At 34.1% G+C, this 20,814-nt stretch overlaps 1 protein-coding gene across 12 annotated transcripts in view; it reads right to left on the bottom strand.

Moving 5' to 3' along the window:
- The window catches only part of LOC128555649 (polypyrimidine tract-binding protein 1-like), a 145,912-nt gene that overhangs the window by 12,410 nt on the left and 112,688 nt on the right, over positions 1-20,814 (bottom strand). For 4 of the 12 annotated variants that reach the window (XM_053538661.1, XM_053538651.1, XM_053538662.1 and 1 more), the window contains 6 exons: positions 18,154-18,258; positions 12,241-12,264; positions 10,679-10,744; positions 9,108-9,295; positions 2,576-2,606; positions 711-803 (listed from right to left, as the gene is read on the bottom strand). In XM_053538661.1, the coding sequence (XP_053394636.1) occupies positions 711-803; positions 2,576-2,606; positions 9,108-9,295; positions 10,679-10,744; positions 12,241-12,264; positions 18,154-18,258 (507 nt within the window). Of the gene's footprint in view, positions 1-710; positions 804-2,575; positions 2,607-9,107; positions 9,296-10,678; positions 10,745-12,240; positions 12,265-13,916; positions 14,016-18,153; positions 18,259-20,814 lie in introns of all 12 variants that reach the window. The other 8 variants (XM_053538652.1, XM_053538655.1, XM_053538656.1 and 5 more) reach the window with 8 other exon arrangements.

The raw sequence follows: 20,814 nt of genomic DNA, 5'->3' as shown, positions 1-20,814 counted from the left end.
GAGCTAACTAGGGTATGCTCACCATACTGAGCTTAATGGCGTATGCTCACCATACTGAGCTTAATAGGTTATGCTTACCATACTGAGCTTAATGGGGTATGCTAACCATACTGAGCTAAATAGGGTATGCTCGCCATACTGAGCTTAATAGGGTATGCTTACCATACTGAGCTAAATGGGGTATGCTCACCATACTGAGCTTAATAGGTTATGCTTACCATACTGAGCTTAATGGGGTATGCTCACCATACTGAGCTTAATAGGGTATGCTTACCATACTGAGCTTAATAGGGTATGCTACCATACTGAGCTTAATGGGTATGCTCACCATACTGAGTTAATAGGTTATGCTTACCAATGAGCTTAATGGGGTATGCTTACTCAATTTACTGAGCTTAATAGTGCGATATGCTACCATACTGAGCTTAATAGGTTATGCTTACCAAACTGAGCTTTATGGGGTATGCTTACTATACTGAGCTTAATAGGGTATGCTTACCATACTGAGCTTAATGGGGAATGCTCATCATACTGAGCTTAATAGGGTATGCTTACCATACTGAGCTTAAATAGGGTATGCTTACCATACTGAGCTTAAATAGGGCATGCTTACTATACTGAGCTTAATCAGATATGCTTACCATACTGAGCTTAATGGGGTATGCTTAACATACTGAGCTAATTGGGGTTTACTACATTTGTATGCTTACCTAATTGAGCTTGGTGGGGATCAGCCATCTGTATTAAGGCATTGTCTTTCTTGTTGAACAAAATCTTCACCCGGTGTACATCCCCGTAAACACCTAGTAACAGCAATACATACATTAAACTTCTTGTAAATAATTTCAACAAAAAAATAAATCCATTTTTTTTGTGTTATATTTAAAAACGTAAGTAAAAATTTTTGTAATGTACACTCGTTTATATTAATACTGCTTTTGTTTTTCCTCATTTTCCAAAATAGGGCGTCTTCTGAATTCAAAATAGCCATGAATATTAAGCAACCTTATCTCCAAGCAGGATGACCCACTAAAAAGCATAAATCAGTGGCACAATGAATGCCTCGGTCTACTGTATATACAAATGGTAGTGAAACACGAAACATGTAAATACGGTTGCATAATCTGTATTATGCAGAATCATGCATAAATTCAAATCATTTTTCAATTTTTCTCACGGATACTCTAATTTATATATAAAATGCATTTATTTTTCAGAACCAAACTTTCACCAGTAAAAACTTGCTAGTTACAATATGGCATCCAGATTGCATTACTGTCAATGCCAAGAAACAATATCAAGACTTGGTGAAAATATTTCCCCTTGTACAACAGCTTATCATTTTCCAGTTCTGTAACACCACTCCTTTCACGAACAATCAAACATTGGTATCTCTGGTTTCATGTCCTAATAACTGCTCCCAATTCCCTCATTAACTTGCAGAATATCTTAGAATTTACAAGCCCTTATGTGTCTTAAAACCAAATGGTATCGTTTTTTAACACACATATGAAACTTTATATAAAGAGGGCTGAACTGAAAACAGTCATATCTCCTTTATTTAATATGAGCTACGCCAGTTTTCTGTTTTTCTGCTTCTGTTTAACACTCAAGATTTCGTCCAAATCTAAAAACTCATTATCAAGCAATTGCCTTTTACGTTATACATAGATGTTTTTCAATAAAGTATTTTAATTTAATGACTCTAGGAAAAGACAGTTTTTCATGGGACAAAACAATCTAACCTTAACATACAACTTCACATGCGGCGATAACAAAACAATGCGGCACTGATCACTTGTGTTCAAATGACAAATTTCGAGAAGTAAAGCCATTGCCAGGATGATCATTTCGCTGATATACATTACTTAAGCAGTTTTAGAGAAATACTAAACAGGAGAAATGGTCGCTGTTACTGTATTGTTTTCTATAAACTCACGACAGCCTAACTGAAATGATTTTTTTTTTAAACAATCGTATTAGAAAGCTTATCCTTTACAACTTGAAGCGACAAGGTTATGTCTAGGAAGTTTGCTCAGATTAGCTTTCGTGAAATCTAATGATTACCAAAGGCATTTTACCAAACGTGAAGTCAAACAGTTAACAAGTTAGGCTGTAGTGAGTTTTTTAAAGTAGAAAGTTACCAAAAAGATGGCTCTATCTAAATTCAGTGTGCATCCGATTATAGGTAAACTCTATGATAGATACAGAGAGGGAAATAGACAAAATGTTAGTAAGAAACTTTTACTGAAGTGAGGTAATACAATTAAACTTTAACAATGTCCGAGTAAGTGGGAAAAACTTTACTACTCTTGTCAATTTATGACGAGACGGAATGTTTGGAATCTTTTTTTTTTCCTTATAGAGCTCATGGATAAATCTACTTCAATGGCTTTTCAGTTAAGACTGTTTTTTTTGTTCTATTTTCTAGAACGTTACTTAAGTTTTTTACGGAAAACATTTTGTCTATCTCCCTCTAAGTATTTAAGCAATGTTTCGTCATTTTTTTACACAAAAAAAAAACAAATAGACATCAAAAAAGTAAATAAAAGAATAAAAGTGCTTACACACGTACCAAAGAGGGTAAAAAGAGCCTCGGGCGTGACCTGCAGAGTGTAGAGCCACAGTCAGATATCAGAGAGCACAGCAGTGGTAGAAGTGACAGGGGGTTTCAAGTACAAGTCCCAGTGACGCCACGGTCATAGTAGTTACACCAGCAGAGTAGGGGAAAACAACGGGAATAGAAAATAACATGGAAAAATACATTAGGGGTGCTGTCCACATGAATAAAAAGTTTATAATAGCAAATTTTCCTTTTCAATACAACAAATTCTTAAGCTTTGCAGTTTAATGGACTCTACTGGTTAAGAAAAATGACACATGGCAATATATTTTGAAATCATATTAAAAATCTAACATGCAATTGCTTTGTATAGCTTGAATACGTCCGATTACTCCAATTAGCAATTCCATCCTTGAATTAAATTTCGACGGCTTTGTGGGGGAAAAAATGTAACTTTGCAGCTACAAATGTGAGAACTAATGTTCTGATATAAAATTTCTTCTATACAAAGCAAGAGGCAAGTTAGGTAGAGTTTTGAGCTGGTGGAAACTACTTTTTTCTGCCTACGTTTCATCTTATGTATCTAGGTGACGCTGAAAGTAAAGTCTGAAACAATATAAAGACAGGTTAACCCAGAATGCTATAAATATAAAATGAAGGAGTAGTTTATATCTAAGCAGTACTCTGTGTCATATGGAATAAAAGATGAAATTTTCTCAACTGTTCTAAAGCTTCTTCCAAGTGTCTCTGTTTTGAGAGAGAGAAGACGTTTACAAAATGCAAGATACTAACAGTCTTTGTAGAAGCTTTACACTGTATGGTGCCATAGTAACGCCTGTATTTCATGTGTTTATGATCGCAGTTCATAATAATTTTATGTACATATGAAGTAATAGCCTTACTTAACATCCATACCAATTATGCAGACAAAAAAAACTGAAACGTTTTATCAATATTTCTGTAATTTTCGAAACAGAAAAAGAATAAAATGAGATCAAATGAAGGCTACCAGATATCTTAACAATAAAATAAAATCAAATGAAGGCTAACAGACACCTTTACAGCGTACAAACTGCATGCAAATTTAGCTAGAACATCGTTGAAATAACAAATTGCAATGTCATTCTGTCGAGCTGTTGTACACAGAAACCAGATTCTCTTAGATCCACTTTTAGTCTCGTATTTTCTGCTTTATCATGGAAGTAACTCTCGATACTGGATATCACGGTTAAAATGATTTAATATGATATTCCAGTTCACCAGAACATATTCTCTAACTTCGAACAATTTTGAATGATATCAAATTTCAATAAATAAATCATTTAAATGCAAATATTCAACAATTACAACTAGAGACATACAGAATTCAAGCAAAAAATATTTTGAAAACGGGAGATCCGCTCTAAAAGTGCAGATGTCAGTACATTTCGAGAAGTATAAATATCAATTCAAGTTTATGACAAGAAATGTTTCTGTCGAGATTTGTCCCTGGAAATCAGGTAAAGCTTGCCAAGAATCTATTACCATTACCCAACATGCAAATATATGAGAACTTTAATACTACACATGCAATGTTTTCATAACCTAACTGTTCCATCAATAACCAGAACTTTATAATAGGGCGTGCTTTTTTGGTTTCTATTCAAAGAAATTATCAATCAAACTAGTTACAGCAGTCATTTCTTGGAGGGACCTCATACTGTCTGAACTTCAGTTTTTGCCACTTCGATTTAACATACTAAGTTTGATCTAAATCAAGGGTAAGTCTTCAAATAGCAATTTAAAAGCTATACAGAGAAGTAAGGTGGATGTTTGGGCAACACATTTTGCCCTAATGTTTCAATAGCCGTTCCCTAAAAAACATAGTATGGTATTTCAGTTTTTATTAACTGCTGTGACCAGTTAAATTATATTCTTCTTATACAGAATACAAGACCATAGTCTTCAAGTCCTGCTAACAGTACCAGGAAGAATAAACTGCACCAAGACCCATGCAAAATATAAAATACATAATACAGAGAGACTGTGGAAGATTTAATAAGAACAGAACCAGTCATGCTGTTCACCAAAGACTTAAAGAACTCTTTTTCAATTCTGAGCCATGAGAAAATGTTTTTTCATACATTAACCTTTAGCCCACTGGATTCAAGTGATTCTGCCTTTGCGACCAGTGCAGACCAGACCAAGATCAGCTTTGCACAGAAGTGCAGGCTGATCATGGTCTGCACTGTTCGCTATTCAGTCAGTAAATTTTCAGTGAACACCCCTTCGAATAGCAAGTGGTACTGCTCAAACTGAATGACTGACCAGTCCATTTTAGAAATTAAGCAGGGTAAAGGTTAAACATTTTCACATAGGTTCTTGCTCTATTTAAGGCTTCAAGACAATCAAAGAACCTTACACTGTAGAATCTAGCACCCTATATAACCCTGTACAACCCTTTTTTTTCTCTCTCTCTATACACATATACCCCTTACATGACTGTGTATTGCTTCTGTACATTTATATTCTGCAGCAGAAACAACTTAATTCATTTTTTATTTTCTTGAGTGTTTTTTTTCACCTTTTCGTAGTAATGAAGGTATCTCTCTTAACATTGCAGCGCACAAAGTTTAATTTTCGCTGCCAATTTCTAATATATCTTTTTCCTTCTATTGGAAATTCCCCTGACAAAACCTCTCCAAATCAAAATACTCATATCAATGTTCTTTCTCTAAAATTCTTTACTCTAAACTTCTTTCTTTTAATTTTCTGTTCAGTGAATGCCATTATTCACATAGTACAAACGTAATACATTTTTCTAGTGCACAGAGCTGTAAATGATTATATAGACAACTTTTCTACAGTGAAGAAGACAAAAAAGATGTTACAAAGTGGGCAATGTAAGATTTGAAGATAAAATTGGCAATGGCTGTAGGTTTTCAAAATGCATTCAAAAGTAATCTCCAAATGCATTTATATCATGCAGAAAATCAAGGATATTCAAAAATGCAAAATATACTTCTTTCAAAAAAACAAAAATGTGAGAAAAAAAAAAAAAAAAAATGGAACCGAAAATCCAATTTCCTGAAAACAATTGTAACAAGAGATCACAGAGTGATCTTGGCGCCCACCAATGTGCCATTTTTGAGTGTTTCAAATTTCAAGACATACTGACTAGCTCAAGGTCAAATTTCATTTCCGTACACAACACTTTGCATGTGGTCCAAATTCGAAAGCTGTAGCTAGAGAAATGTGAAAGTAGGTCACTAGGTCAAAATCAAGGTCAAATTACACTTCAGAACACAAATTTATGCATGTCGTCCAAATTTAGAGCCTGTACCTTCAAAAATGTGAAAGTAGGTCACTAGGTCAATGTCAAGGTCAAAGTTTGTTTCGGTACACAATCCTATGCATGTGGTCTAAATTTGAAGCCTGTAGCTACAGAAATGTGAAAGTAGGTCACTAGGTCAATCTTAAGGTCAAAGTTCATTTCGGTACACAAAACTATGCAAGTGGTCCAAATTTGAAGGCTGTAGCTCGAGAAATGTGAAAGTAGGTCACTAGGTCAAAATCAAGGTCAAATTTTATTTCGGAACACAGAACTATGCATGTGTTCCAAATTTGAAGCCTGTACCATCAAAAATGTGAAAGTAGGTCACTAGGTCAATGTAAAGGTCAAAGTTTGTTTCCGTACACAAAACTATGCATGTGGTCCAAATTTGAAGGCTGTAGCTTGAGAAATGTGAAAGTAGGTCAGTAGGTCAAAATCAAGGTCAAATTCCAATTCGGAACACAAAACTATGCATGTGGTCCAAATTTGAAGCCTGTACCTTCAAAATGTGAAAGTACGTCACTAGGTCAAAGTCAAGGTCAAAGTTTTTTTCAGTGCACAAAACTATGCACGTGGTCCAAATTTGAAGGCTGTAGCTACAGAAATGTGAAAGTAGGTCACTAGGTCAAAATAAAGGTCAACTCATGTCAAGGTTCATCTTGCCACTCAAAACCATACATGTGGTCCAAATTTGAATGTTGTAGGTTATTGACAAGAAGATTTTAAAATCTTTTCCCTATATAAGTCTATATGAACCATGTGACCCCCCAGGGCGGGGCCATATTTGACCCTAGGAGGATAATTTGAACAAACTTGGTAGAGAACCACTAGATGATGCTACATTACAAATGCCAAAGCCCTAGGCTTTGTGGTTTGGACAAGAAGATTTTCAACGTTTTTCCCTATGTAAGTCTATGTAAACCATGTGACCCCCGGGGCGGGGCCATATTTGACCCTAGGGGGATAATTTGAACAATCTTGGTAGAAGACCTCTAGATGATGTCATATACAAAATATCAAAGCCCTAGGCCCTGTGGTTTTGAACAAGAGGTTTTTCAAAGTTTTTCCCTATATAAGTGTATATAAACCATGTGACCCCCGGGGCGGGGCCATATTAGACCCCAAGGAAATATTTTGAATCATCTTGGTAGAGGACCACTAGATGATGCTTCATACCAAATATCAAAGCCCTAGGCTCTGTGGTTTTGGACAAGAAGATTTTCAAAGTTTTTCCCTATATAAATCTATGTAAATTATAGAAATAAACAAAGGGCCATAACTTAATAAACTAGGGAGGTTACAAGGATTTTCTATTTTTAGACCTACTGACCTAGTTTTGGACCGCAGTTGACCCAGTTTCGAATCTGACCTAGATATCATCAAGATGAACATTCTGACCAATTTTCATGCAGATCCCATGAAAAATATGGCCTCTACAGAGGTCACAAGGTTTTTCTATAATTTGACCTACTGACCTAGTTTTTGATCGCACGTGACCCAGTTTCGAACTTGACCTAGATATCATCAAGTTGAACATTCTGACTGAATTTCATGCAGATCCCATGACAAACATGACCTCTAGAGAGGTCACAAGGTTTTTCTATTATTTGACCTAATGACCTAGTTTTTAACCCCACGTGACCCAGTTTCGAACTTGACCTAGATATCTTCAAGGTAAACATTCTGACCAATTTTCATGAAGATCCATTGAAAAATATCGCCTCTAGAGAGGTCACAAGGTTTTCCTATTTTTAGACCTACTGACCTAGTTTTGGACCGCAGTTGACCCAGTTTCGAACCTGACCTAGATATCATCAAGGTGAACATTCTGACCAATTTTCATGAAGACCTATTGAGAAATATGGCCACTAGAGAGGTCACAAGGTTTTTCTATTTTTAGATCTACTGACCTAGTTTTTGACCCCACATGACCCAGTTTCAAACTTGACCTAGATATCATCAAGGTGAACATTCTGACCAATATTCATGAAGATCTCATGAGAAATATGGCCTCTAGAGAGGTCACAAGGTTTTTCTATTTTTAGATCTACTGACCTAGTTTTTAACCCCACGTGACCCAGTTTCGAACTTGACCTAGATATCATCAAGATGAACATTCTGACCAATTTTCATGAAGATGCATTGAGAAATATGGCCTCTAGAGAGGTCACAAGGTTTTTCTATTTTTAGACCTACTGACCTAGTTTTTGACCCTACGTGACCCAGTTTCGAACTTGACCTAGATATCATCAAGATAAACATTCTGACCAATATTCATGAAGATCTCATGAAAAATATGGCCTCTAGAGAGGTCACAAGGTTTTTCTATTTTTAGACCTACTGACCTAGTTTTTGACCCCACGTGACCCAGTTTCGAACTTGACCTAGATATCATCAAGGTGAACATTCTGACCAATTTTCATGAAGATCTTGTGAAATATATGGCCTCTAGAGAGGTCACAAGGTTTTTCTATTTTTAGACCTGCTGACCTAGTTTTTGATGGCACGTGACCCAGTTTCGAACTTGACCTAGATATCATCAAGATGAACATTCTGACCAATATTCATAAAGATCCCATGAAAAATGTGACCTCTAGAGTGGTCACAAGCAAAAGTTTACGGACGCACGGACGCACGGACGCACGGACGGACGACGGACGACGGACACCGCGCGATCACAAAAGCTCACCTTGTCACTTTGTGACAGGTGAGCTAAAAATTGTTGAACCAGTCTGATTTTCAGGGGGACACAACTAGGGTACCAATACATCATTCTGACAAAGTTTGGTCAAAATCCCCCAGGTAGTTTATGAGGAGATGCGATAACGAGAAATTGTTAACGGACGGAAGGACGGACGGACTGACGGACGGACGGAAGGACGACGGACCACGGACGCAGAGTGATTTGAATAGCCCACCATCTGATGATGGTGGGCTAACAAAATGCATATCTGATATGAAAAATGATTGGTATAAAAATCAAGGCAACATAGAATAGGATATGTATTTTATAGAATAGTTTCCACCATATCAACTCTTTATGAAAAAGCATTTTTATCATAAGCAATAAATTAAATATAATAATAAGTTCTTCAAATTCAGCATTTGAACACTACGTTCCTTTATACAGCCTTAGAAATTGTATGACTCTTCCAGAACTAATGAAAATGCAGGATTTTGTTAATAAAATGAAAAAAAAAGAATTTTGGTTACTATGGTAACATACTATACCTGTTCATCAAGATTTGAGACGAGGATCACACTGCTACCCATCTGTTGTTGCTGCATGCCGGGGATCCCAAGTCGCCCTGCCATTGTGTTCTGGAGCCCGAACCCCAGTCCCTGCATACCCATCATGCCACCTGACATACCCATGTTTCCCATACCACCCATGTTGCCCATACCCTGGGGTCCTGGACCTGCAATGTTCAAATGTCATTTCCTTGTAAATAGTAAACCTTTAAAATTTCTTCACACATATTTTCATCTTTTCAAATAAAAATACAAATCCGCTTTATTTTACGAAAGTTAGTTTAAACTAAACTATTTATAAATTTTAAATAAGCATGCCTCTTCTATTATGTCAGTACTACATTATTATTGTCCTAAATCATATTTATTAAGGTGCTACCACACATTTCAAGCCTACTAAACATTTAGCATAAAACATTTATCTACCTGCCTAACAGAATTATAGAATCTACGTAAAAAGAAAAAAAAATCATGCACCACTAACACATATACCAAAACCTTAAAAACATCACGCCAAATTTCAGTCATTTCTGTCAAACAAAAACTAATTTCTTACAAAGGTATAATGGACAAAATTTTCAATAAATAATGACCATAAACGGTCTTCCCTTTCTAGTGTAGTGAACACTGTGGACCACCAAACATTAACACCAGAATTACATAACCTGCTTTCTAAGACAACAGTACAATTTTCTTTTTATGAGAGAGACAGTTTTACTCAAAACCTTTCTCCCGTCAAAAGTTTCTTAGCATTAAATTTATTCCATTTTTATCACTTCTGGTCAATTTTGTTACTTCTTTTGTCCATTTTCCCTCTGTTGGAAAATAAGACCTAATAGTGTTTTCATGCCTAAATTTCAGTACTTTTCATGATAAGGTGTTAGATTTGTAATGTAACTGTAAAGTTTCTCCGAAATGAGATTTTCTCCTGTCTGGAAGTGTTATGTTATATTTACATAGGGAATAAGAGTGTATCTCCAAAATAGCTTTTTAGAACAAATTACAACAGAGACTAAATTTATGCAATGTCTGGTGGAAAAAATTAATAAAAATAAAACTGGAGAAAAAAATAGTCCCTTGACTGACAGCAAGGGGCAGGCAGACGAAAACTATTTATTCAAATTTATACAATCTATCTTTTTTTGTGTTTTGCATATTTTATCTGACAAATAAGTTTTTTTGTCACATAACTGATATATAATCTATGACACATACATCCTTTACAACAAAATTCAGTAGCATATAAACAATTTCTTCTGTTTCCTTTCATTAGCAGAGAAATATTGTGAATCTTTTTATAAAGAAATACTTAAATCTATCTTCCAACCATTACAACTGAGGGTATTCGTACAATATTCGATTACACTTCCAAAGAAATTTGTCAGATTCTGTCTACTGATAATTATGAACTCATACATACTATCTGCTGTAATTTGTTCTGAAAGCCATCTCGAGATATTATCTGGCTTTGGTTTGATTTTCTACATAAAGAGGCATAACTCCTCCATATACTTTGTTTATTAAGGGGAGATAATGAAAAATAACTATACTTGGTGTGAGTAGCGTGTCCATGACTGGCACTATCTGGCCTGTAGGGGACATCATCATTGCGTCTGCTAAATTTCACCAAAAAATATGCACCACTTTTGTTATCAAATTAACTTTAAAACTTCTTAAAAGATAATTATATAAATTATCTGATTTTTTTTTACGATTATCTTTATAAAATTTACCATTTTTAGAAATGCCACTTCTCTTTCTGAAGGAATTTTACAAGATATAATTACTTCTGTATATTACTATAAACAAATCGCTTTAAGGAGAAAGTCTAGACTTAGAAAAAATTTAACCGTAGAATTTTGTTAATTCAATTAAAATTTGATTAAAATCTATCTACTGCTCTATAATTAGGTTAGCAGTAAGTCTGCAGTAAGATCGAAAGAGACGGACAAGATCATAATTCCGAGACAGAAGAATTAGCCGGTAAACAGCATATCGAGAGAGAAAGTTTTCATTGATCAACATGTAAGAAATTCATACCAATTTAGGGGCAGCATAAATATGGCAGGGAATAAAAGTTATCAATGCAAAGTAATGAGAGCTACTGCATTCAGATTGCTAAAATCCAGACAGTAATGGTGTAATTCATTCAAGATGTAAGATTTTTGGTAAGATATTGATGGAAATAATAATATTGACGCACCAGTAAATTACAGGCCACAATAAGGCCGAGTAAATCATACCATATTTTGATAAAATGCATAACAGCTGCATTCCTGATATTTTCTGCTGAAAGTGGTACAGTTCAGTTGCAGGCTTCTACGGCATAAAAGTTTGAAAATAAAGAGTTGGATGCTTTTTTCTGTCCTTTGAAATTGTTGGACAGCGAGAAGCAAAACATGAAGAAAAGTTGTGCATATTTTTTTTATTGAGAAGAATGGGGACTGTTCATGCAGGCTGTATAGTTCCCAGTCATGAGCAACATGTGCACAAGATGGCGATTATTTACATGCATGAGTGTTTTTTTACCAAAACCAGAAATGGGAGATACATACAATATTCAGTACAAGGCATACAGTACAGAACCATTCCGATACAACACAAGGTTATAATTTGAACTTTAGATATAAAACATTACTGAGAAAGAGGAGGATATATATGGAAAATAATGGGGAAAAAAAACAGAAAACAATTAATAAGTTAATTGCTTAGGAAAAATGGAGTATATATTTCATGTACTTTTACAGAAAAGACAGCATTGTAGTCAATACTTTGATTTTTTTTTTAAACACAACGCAAATGCCAAGACATTCGTGAATATATCTAAGGAAATGTATGATAGATCTTTTTATCAAATGGAATCTCTGATAGGTGTTTTTTTTTTTTTTTGCTTTTATTGTTAAATATTCTGATTTTACTTATTTCCAACAACTAAAATAAACATTTTCTTAACTAAATATATGGTAGAAAATTGGTTAAAGGTAATCAGACTTCAAAAATTCCCTTAATTCACTTATTTACACATTTTGGGAACATATTTTTTTTTCACTTTTGTTCAATTCTGTCAAGGTATTGACTTACAAACGAAGAAGGTCAGAGGTTGAAGTCTTACCTGCAAGACCTGGCATGCCAGAGGCTAAAAGGCAAGGAAATATGAGAGAGATGAGATAACACACACATTTATGAAAAAAAATACAACTGTGAACCAGTCTGCTTTACCTTGACTTCCAAAAAACACATAACAGAAAAAACTGCCTTTTGTAGTAAGAAATCTCATCATATGCCATTAAACAATTCCAGTCTGTCATAAAAAAGCCTATTATGACTGTCTTTCATATTAAAGCAGACAGCTATTATCCATTTGTCTCTGATATTTGTTTTTTTTTTTTAAGACTGGTACTCTTCTCTTTTCTTATTACAACATAATTGAGGGAAGCAGTCCAGGTAATTACAGACTGGTTTACAAGCTGTAGAGAAATGTCAAGAAATTCCTGAAAATCTAAATCATCACTCAATATAAGTGTTTATCTGAATAATACAGCAGACAGAAATACAGTTCTACATGATTAATGTCCATCATTGCTTCTTATTTCTTCTTTCCTCTTTTCATGTTATAACACAGGGATCAGCCATTTATCACAGGGATCAGCCAGTTATTGGTGAAACAAGTTTATTTGATTCAGAAACAGAATCATTATAGACATCATCTGGCAGCAAATTATTGAAATTGTATTAACATGATACTATATCAGTTAAAACTAAATAATCTCTAAACCACTTCCAAAAGTAAATAATCTCTAAATCATTTCTAAGAATTATTTTTGACTGGAAGAATGAAGCAATGCTGGACAAATCATAGACAGAAAATAATGCAAAAGCCTTCAAGTATGAGAGAGAAATTTTCCAACAACTGTAATACTGTTTCTACATGTCATGCTAGAAGAATGAAAAGATGTATGTTTCCCAGTGACAAAGGTGAACATTGAAGTGCTACAGTTAATCAATTAATCAGGATTTCTTTGTAAAAAAGTGCCCTGTTCATTAATCCATTATTGTGGACATCTTTGGAAAATGTTACCTTTACTTGGGATATCTTTTGAATATTAAGTGCAAGTGTTGTTCCACAAAATTTGTGACGATTATTAATTTTCAAAATTCACCGAGTCAATGGAAAAGAAAGAAGAAAACGTTCATTTACATCCACACCCATTGTCTCCGTCCATTTTAGGGCGGTATGTAAATGAACAAGGAAAGATGACAGAAATATCAGTAATGCCCATGTTTAGAAACATGAGAATGAGTTTTTACATGCATCAAAAACAGCAGAAGTTGACTAAATCAATATGATTGTTATTTCTCATTACTTATTCAATATTGTCATGCGAGTAAAACAAATATTACACACAGCAATGACAATTTAAACGATTTGTTTAATCGTTACACATCCACTTTCTGTGTCAGTTTAGTTTAATACCATAGGAACATTTCTTAATGTCTTCCCTTCTTTTTTCAAATTGTAAATGATCTGACACCATACAGACTAACTTATGTTTTTGATGCATGTATAAGCTCAGAGTTATCAGATGTGATTATGCTAGATTACACCAATCAGTAGAAATAGAGGGCAAGGTCACAACAGAAGTAGCTGCCCACGAGACGGTACCAAAGTAAAAAGCTAAAAGTGAATATAAATTATTTAAATCTCAAGAGAAAAAAGGGAGGTAATAAGAGAGGCTCCAACAAAACGTGGAGGTTAGTCTGACTGAAGAGAGATATTTTCTTGTGTACCACAAAGCTGTGCTTGGTTCCCGAGGCCTGCGGCTCCAAGGGTTAGTTGTGGGGCCGGACTATAACCCGGCATCGTTGCAACCATTATTCCCGGATGACCTTTAGTGCAGGACAATAAATATGTCATTATCATAAATAAACAACTCATGCTATTAATAAACAGTTGACAAGTATGGGCTATCTATGCTTCATGTAGCAGTAACTCGAAATCAAATAATACACAATGTTTCGTTTTTTTCCCTTACTTAATCTTCATGAAAACATTCGCATACCATGGGGACAAAACAAAATGTGATTGAGAAATACTCATATCATATTTTTCAAAGTTTATGACAGCAGATATCAAAATAAATGTTAACTGTCAAAACACGTCTTCAAGATATTGTCCGCTATTGTGTTAAACAGAAAATGTTTCAAATGTAACAGCTTATGATAATAAAATAAACCTAAACAATTCATCATCTTTCCTAATACATCCCATTTTGTTTGTTTTCAGTCTGCAGGAATTTGTCTATAAAACAACAAAGTTAACAATCAAAGAAAGAGCTGGCTGTTCAAAATGTCTGATATAGTGGGAGAAGAAAGTGATTACTTCATGAAATCGGTCTTTGTAGTATATATCATTATCATCTCAGTAGATCCAATGATGCTGCAATGTTAACACGGTACAAAACTTTAGTTAACAGTCAACTGTCTGGCCCTCAAACTTCTAATGGTTTTATTATGTAAGACATCCAGCAATTTCAAATTATTTTAACTTGCCATTAGCTGACACTTCTCTTTTGAGACAATATCACAATTGATTCTGCCTTTGTGACCAGTGCTGATCATAATCAGCCTGCATATCTGTGCAGTCTGATCAAGATCTGCACTGTTTGCCATTCAGTCAGTATCTTTTTTGGTAAGCACCCCTTTTAACAGTTAATGGTACTGTCCAATTTGGAAGATGGACAAGTTCATTATGGAAATTTAGCAGGGTAAGGGATAAACACAACACATACTGGCTTTTCACAAGCATGGTCTTTCTAGACAGATTTTACAGTATATACATGCTGTATGAAATCAACACAGTTTCAACTAAAGACCTCTGCCTACCATACTGTAGATAGCCCATACTTGGTATAAATAAGACATTGGAAAAGAAACAGAAATATGACAGCTACACTCAGCCACAGAGGACAGCTAGAAAACTGTATAAGAAAGAATGGACAGATTTAAATATATTGTATAGTTATATAAGAAACATATTTAATGTACATGTAAATAAGTAAATAATTCATTTTTTTAGCAATCTGTAAGAAAATGTATTTAACTTTTAAGGTATTGGATCTGTAACAACAGTCGGCAATTTACTTCCTATTACACATCCTTTAACATTTTCAAGTTATATGGAAAACTGGAATGTGACTTTTGTCATTTTTAAGTTATTATGGAAAACTGGAATGTGACTTGGTCATTTTGACGTTTTTTTTATGGAAAACTGCCAAAAACACAATCACGAAGAAATACCGACTATCATTTCAAGTCCATTACCTCAATATTTTTACATAAAAAAATATATATGGTAAAATCAAAATAATAATCCATGTTCATGAAAAAATAAAACAATGAATAAACCTGAAATAAAAAATTCCGATTTACACAAGTTGGAACAATGATTTAAAGCATTTGACGCAGTTCTAGGACTGCTTTCAATCTAGAACTGACAAATTATTTTACACACTCAAAAGTTATTTCTGATTAATGTGGAGCATTTTGAGAGACTTGTCATTTCTATGACAGAATTTCAAGGAAGAATTCTGGAGTTTGTCACACTATTACTTGGCTCAACTCTTCGAAAAACACCCTTTGGTGTCACAACTGATACAAAACACCTGTTATATGAAGAAATCTTACTACAAAATGAAAAAGAGCCTGAAATGAGTGACTTAATTCCTTCAAGAAAAATCATACATGTACAATTCAAAATATTTTGCAATATTCATTTTTTCACTAGGAACCAGGTGTCATGTATAAGTACCAAAACATAACACTTATTGTCTATGAAATGTACTCACTCTTAATAATAACATCACAGCTTTTTTTCCCTCAAATGACAGTTACAGAAATTCTCACAAAGTTTACAGGAATATCTTGCATAGCAGACCTGTCATCTTCATAACTAAGATCACAGGATAGAACACAAGTCAAACGAAAATTATGACTTCAGTAAAAATATTACGCTCTCAACAGTCATAATCTATCACTTAAGACAAGAGCCGAAATACACTCAAAACACAAAACAAGAACATTATAAAATAGGATGCCAAGCAGACGGCAGAAAATCGCTTGAAAAGCCACATTTTTATGAAGCTGGAATTTCAAAGAGTCTTTAACTGTATCATTCTTCAAATAACCTACACGTAATAAATAATCATAAAATACTTGATAAAAGTACGTTTTTACTGCCCTTGTAATTTTTGTTGAACAAATTGTATAATAATTTGTAGACACAGGTTATTTCATCATAAACTTAAAAAGCATGGTTCAATGCATAAAAAGAGAGTAAATTAATGAGCAGACGAACACCCTAAAGCTTTCAAGATCTGTTAAATACCAAATTCTTTTCTAACAATACATGCCAAGGAATGCTTTACCGTGTGAACAGAACAAAAAAAAAAAAACTGTTCTATTAACTACAAAGAAACCAAAAGAAGTATTGCATCATCAGCAGTGATGAAATGTAGCCAAATGAAAACCACCATGAAAAACAGCATCCAATATCATTACGACCTCGTTTCAGAGCTTTTTTCGTGTGTATTTCTCTTCTTTCAATAAAACATCACAAAGTTTATATTTCCTTTGAGTTTACTTACCATAAAAACAGGTCAATTGATCTTTATCATTCTAACCAAGAAATAAATAAGAAATGGACTCTCATTGTACAATGATGTGTTTTATTCATTCAGCTGCTTTTTTTTTTACGACATCTGCTGTTAACTGTTGTTTTATGAAATAGGTTGCCTCGTAAAACATGAAAAAAATCCTACTACACGTAATAACCCTTATATCAATGTACTTTCTTTTTATGTGCCTATAAAACATAATTTCCCACAGATTGGGACACCCTGCCAAATTTCCTGGTTTATTCCACACAACATTCAGCAACCACCTGAAGTAACAGGTGTCCGTTTCAAACAAGAATTTTCCTAAAATCAAACTCAAATACACAGAACATTTTTGCCAACAACAACAAACTGCAGGTATCGCTTCTCATAATTAACTATATTTTTTTGAATACCTAAAATCATTGTTCAAACTTTCTAACAATGCAAATAAAGAGCTCAAACGTCACATTCAATACGTCTTTGCCTCGGTATTTAAATATTGTTACTATATATACTACAGAGGTTTTTTGCCAAGGTGACAAGACGTCTATACTACCTAAAATAACTTCGTTTTCATTTTAAATGATGTTGAAATCACTTGATGATCATCGGGTATAATTAAAAGTATAAATAGATAAAAGATAACGCCCATAGTGAGCAGAGCTTTTGCAACAGTTTGATTCGGACATTTTGCAAAAATTCTTGCGCAACACTCTGTGCCATCTTCAATCTGCTGCAATATTATACTGCACACCATTATCAATATATACCTCTATACATCATGCCAAAGCCATGTACTTAGATAATAAATTTTAATCAAACACCCGTCTAGTCAAGATACATATTTGCTTCTCCTAAATTCATCTCAAGTGTAATTCATGAAAGTGAAGAAAGAAGACCAAAGGGTTGAAATTCTTGAAAACTAAAAATGCACTTAAAAATACAGGGTATGTTTCAATTGTTCAATCATAAAAATTTTGACGATTTAAATGTTTAAGCTGTCACTTCAAAAAACTGTAACATGAAAATAAACAATATAATATTATGGTTTCAAATAATTCTTTGCTTATTATAGAACTTTTCCTCTCTTTAATAGTCAAAAGATCTATATATATAAACAATTTATCTCAACTAAACTGGAAAAATGAACGGGAACCAGTAATATTCAAACTAAACTGAACGGGAACCAGTAATAAAGCATAACATGAGTGCTGAACTATTATAACTGTAAATAAATAGAGTAGCAGATACAACAATTTTGCAATGAAGCAATGGAACATAGGAAATGGGGTTGATTAGAAAGCAAAAAGGAAATAACTATCGAAATGTAAACATTTTAAAACTGAAAACGTAGAACTTCAACAAATTACCAGAATCCTTATCATAACCTCTATCGCCATCTTTTCTATTGTAATTACATGTTGATGCGTCACCTTTTTTACCAACATCATAATCAAGAGCTTTATCTTGTCGAGCTAATACAAAACATATATATACACTTAAACATCTGCAGGACTACTGTACAAAACCTGAATACACAGTGAGTCACTGAAGAAATCTGTTACGGAAGGTATATAAAACTAAACATTAACTTCCCATATTTTCAACTGAACCTATCCCCCACCCCTTCTGCATCACACAAACTTAAAATATCTCTCTTATTTGTCTACGGCATTTTTAAAGCATGAAAGCTTAGTTCTACGGCCTTCTCTCATTCACCACAAAGTGCAATTCTTGAAAATCTTGCAATGGCAAAAAAATTTGAAATTTTCATTGACGGTCAATTTTGTAATGATTTTAAGCAGGAACTTCCATGTCAGAAACAATCTTTTCAATACAACTAAAAATTAAAGCATAAATTTTTAGACAGATGTCAATTATCTATTCAACTACAATTTTCATTCAACGCAAGAATTATTTTTCGGCAGTAACGGCAATTGTCAACTACAAATTAAAGACTGCATCTCCCAAACAGTCGACAGCAATTTTGGTGAAATTACAATCAAATGACCTTGAGTGACATCTGGGACAAAATGACTTCTCCGATTATTGGCCAGTATTGATCGGCGATTCACACAATCCTATAAGAAAGAATTCTTGTAAATCTCACGAGATAAAGATTGTCGCAGAAGTAGAATCTAGACAAGAAAATTCATGACTACCTCAGCTTGTGTAATTGTGCGTAATAGTCGATCTAGTTTTCAATACGAGACAGAAACCCTTGATATCCTGTGAGAAGCAACTTGTTATTAGCCGCCGATAAACGAGACAGAAATGGTCAGTTTCTCAACTTCGCAAATATAGCGGGATGCTGATTGCAACAAGATGAAATAGACACTACATTATTTGCTTTTGTTTATGGACAGGAAAGGTTGTATATCTCTTAGAAAAAATCTGCTGGACAATTTACTCAGTCATGATTGATGATGTAGATACTGTGTTGCCCTATTTTAGAAAATATCACTTGGTAAAAATGTTGTGAGAAGAAACACTGACGAGTATGATCTTGGACATACCGGCTGACGGCTATTCCTTTTTCAGCTAATATTGAAGAAATTTTATTTAACTTCATTGAAGCTATTGACAAACCAAGAAAACTAATATTCAAGCTTTCCGTAACTCATGAAAAGAAATATTTTTGAAATGTCCTTCAGAAATATTTAACAAAACATGTTGGCTTACTTCTTTATTCAATATTTAATTTCCTGAATTTTAATCAAAGAATCTTACATATAACTGAGCAGACGGTATAGACTTGAATTAGATATTTACGATTACAGCACAGACAATATAGCTAAAGATACGGCAATACATTACCACGTACAGAATCAAATTTCTTTATACGGAAATAGCATCGAAAACTAATAAATGCGATGATATACAAACACCTGGGCTTTTCTCTGTAATATAGCAACTTACAACTAAATATGGCAACCATAAATTCGGTAGTGAAAAAATCTAAAAAAATTTAAAGTATCACACCAATCTATTACATAGGGTATATTTTATACCTATATAAAAATTGGAAGGTGGGGAAAAGATCAATTATATGAATAAATTTATGGCATATTTTTAAGGAAACAAATATTTTGTGATCTTAAAATGTATATACCGGTATCTAAATTCTTAGAATTAAAATATCAAATTATAACTGAAATTGAAATGCTGAAATGCACTTGAAAAATCTTGCCAGTATTTACAGATTATCTAACCTTTAAACAATCTGCTATTAATACATGAAAGAAGTCAATTAATCCTGTGAAAAGCGCACCAGATCTCAATGTAATGGATTAAAGGATTAAGATTAAAGACTTAGCTGAAAGTCATGATCTCATTAACCTTTTCTCTTTAAATCCTTATTGCCAAGGTGAACTTAAGTTTAGATCAATCTGACTTTCAAACCAAGTTAACCAGATTTATTCTCACAGCTAACTCATTCACATTATTCCTAATTTTACCCAGATTAATTCCTAGTCTGGACACCGTATTAAGTCAAGTAATGGTCTTTTTATAGATTGTGTCAAACTTAATTTGCGAGAAAAAAGCATTCCTGACAATGTTGTTAATGTTGCAACTTTATGAGTACTGCCAATCAAATCACAATTAACAGTATAATAGAGTTCCAGAATTAATAATGAAACTTCCAATTCTGAATTATAATTGAGCCGTGCCATGTGAAAACCAACATAGTGGGTGTGCGACCAGCATGGATCCAGACCAGCCTGCGCATCCGCGCAGTCTGGTCAGGATCCATGCTGTTCGCTAACAGTTTCTCCAATTCCAATAGGCTTTAAAAGCGAACAGCATGGATCCTGACCAGATTGCGCGGATGCGCAGGCTGGTCTGGATCCATGCTGGTCGCACACCCACTATGTTGGTTTTCTCATGGCACGGCTCATATAACAACCATTTTCAGCATTGTGCACACTGACAGTACGGATTTTGTTGTTGTTGTCTTCAACCTTTCACAAAGCAATGGACAACATTTTCTCAAAGTCAAAGAAATTGACACTAAAAATGAAAATGCTTAT

Source organism: Mercenaria mercenaria, chromosome 3 (genome assembly GCF_021730395.1).
Source record: "Mercenaria mercenaria strain notata chromosome 3, MADL_Memer_1, whole genome shotgun sequence".
Classification (NCBI taxonomy): Eukaryota; Metazoa; Mollusca; class Bivalvia; order Venerida; family Veneridae; genus Mercenaria; species Mercenaria mercenaria.
The sequence above is the reverse complement of the archived record's forward strand: the minus strand, read 5'-3'. Positions and strand labels throughout refer to the sequence as shown.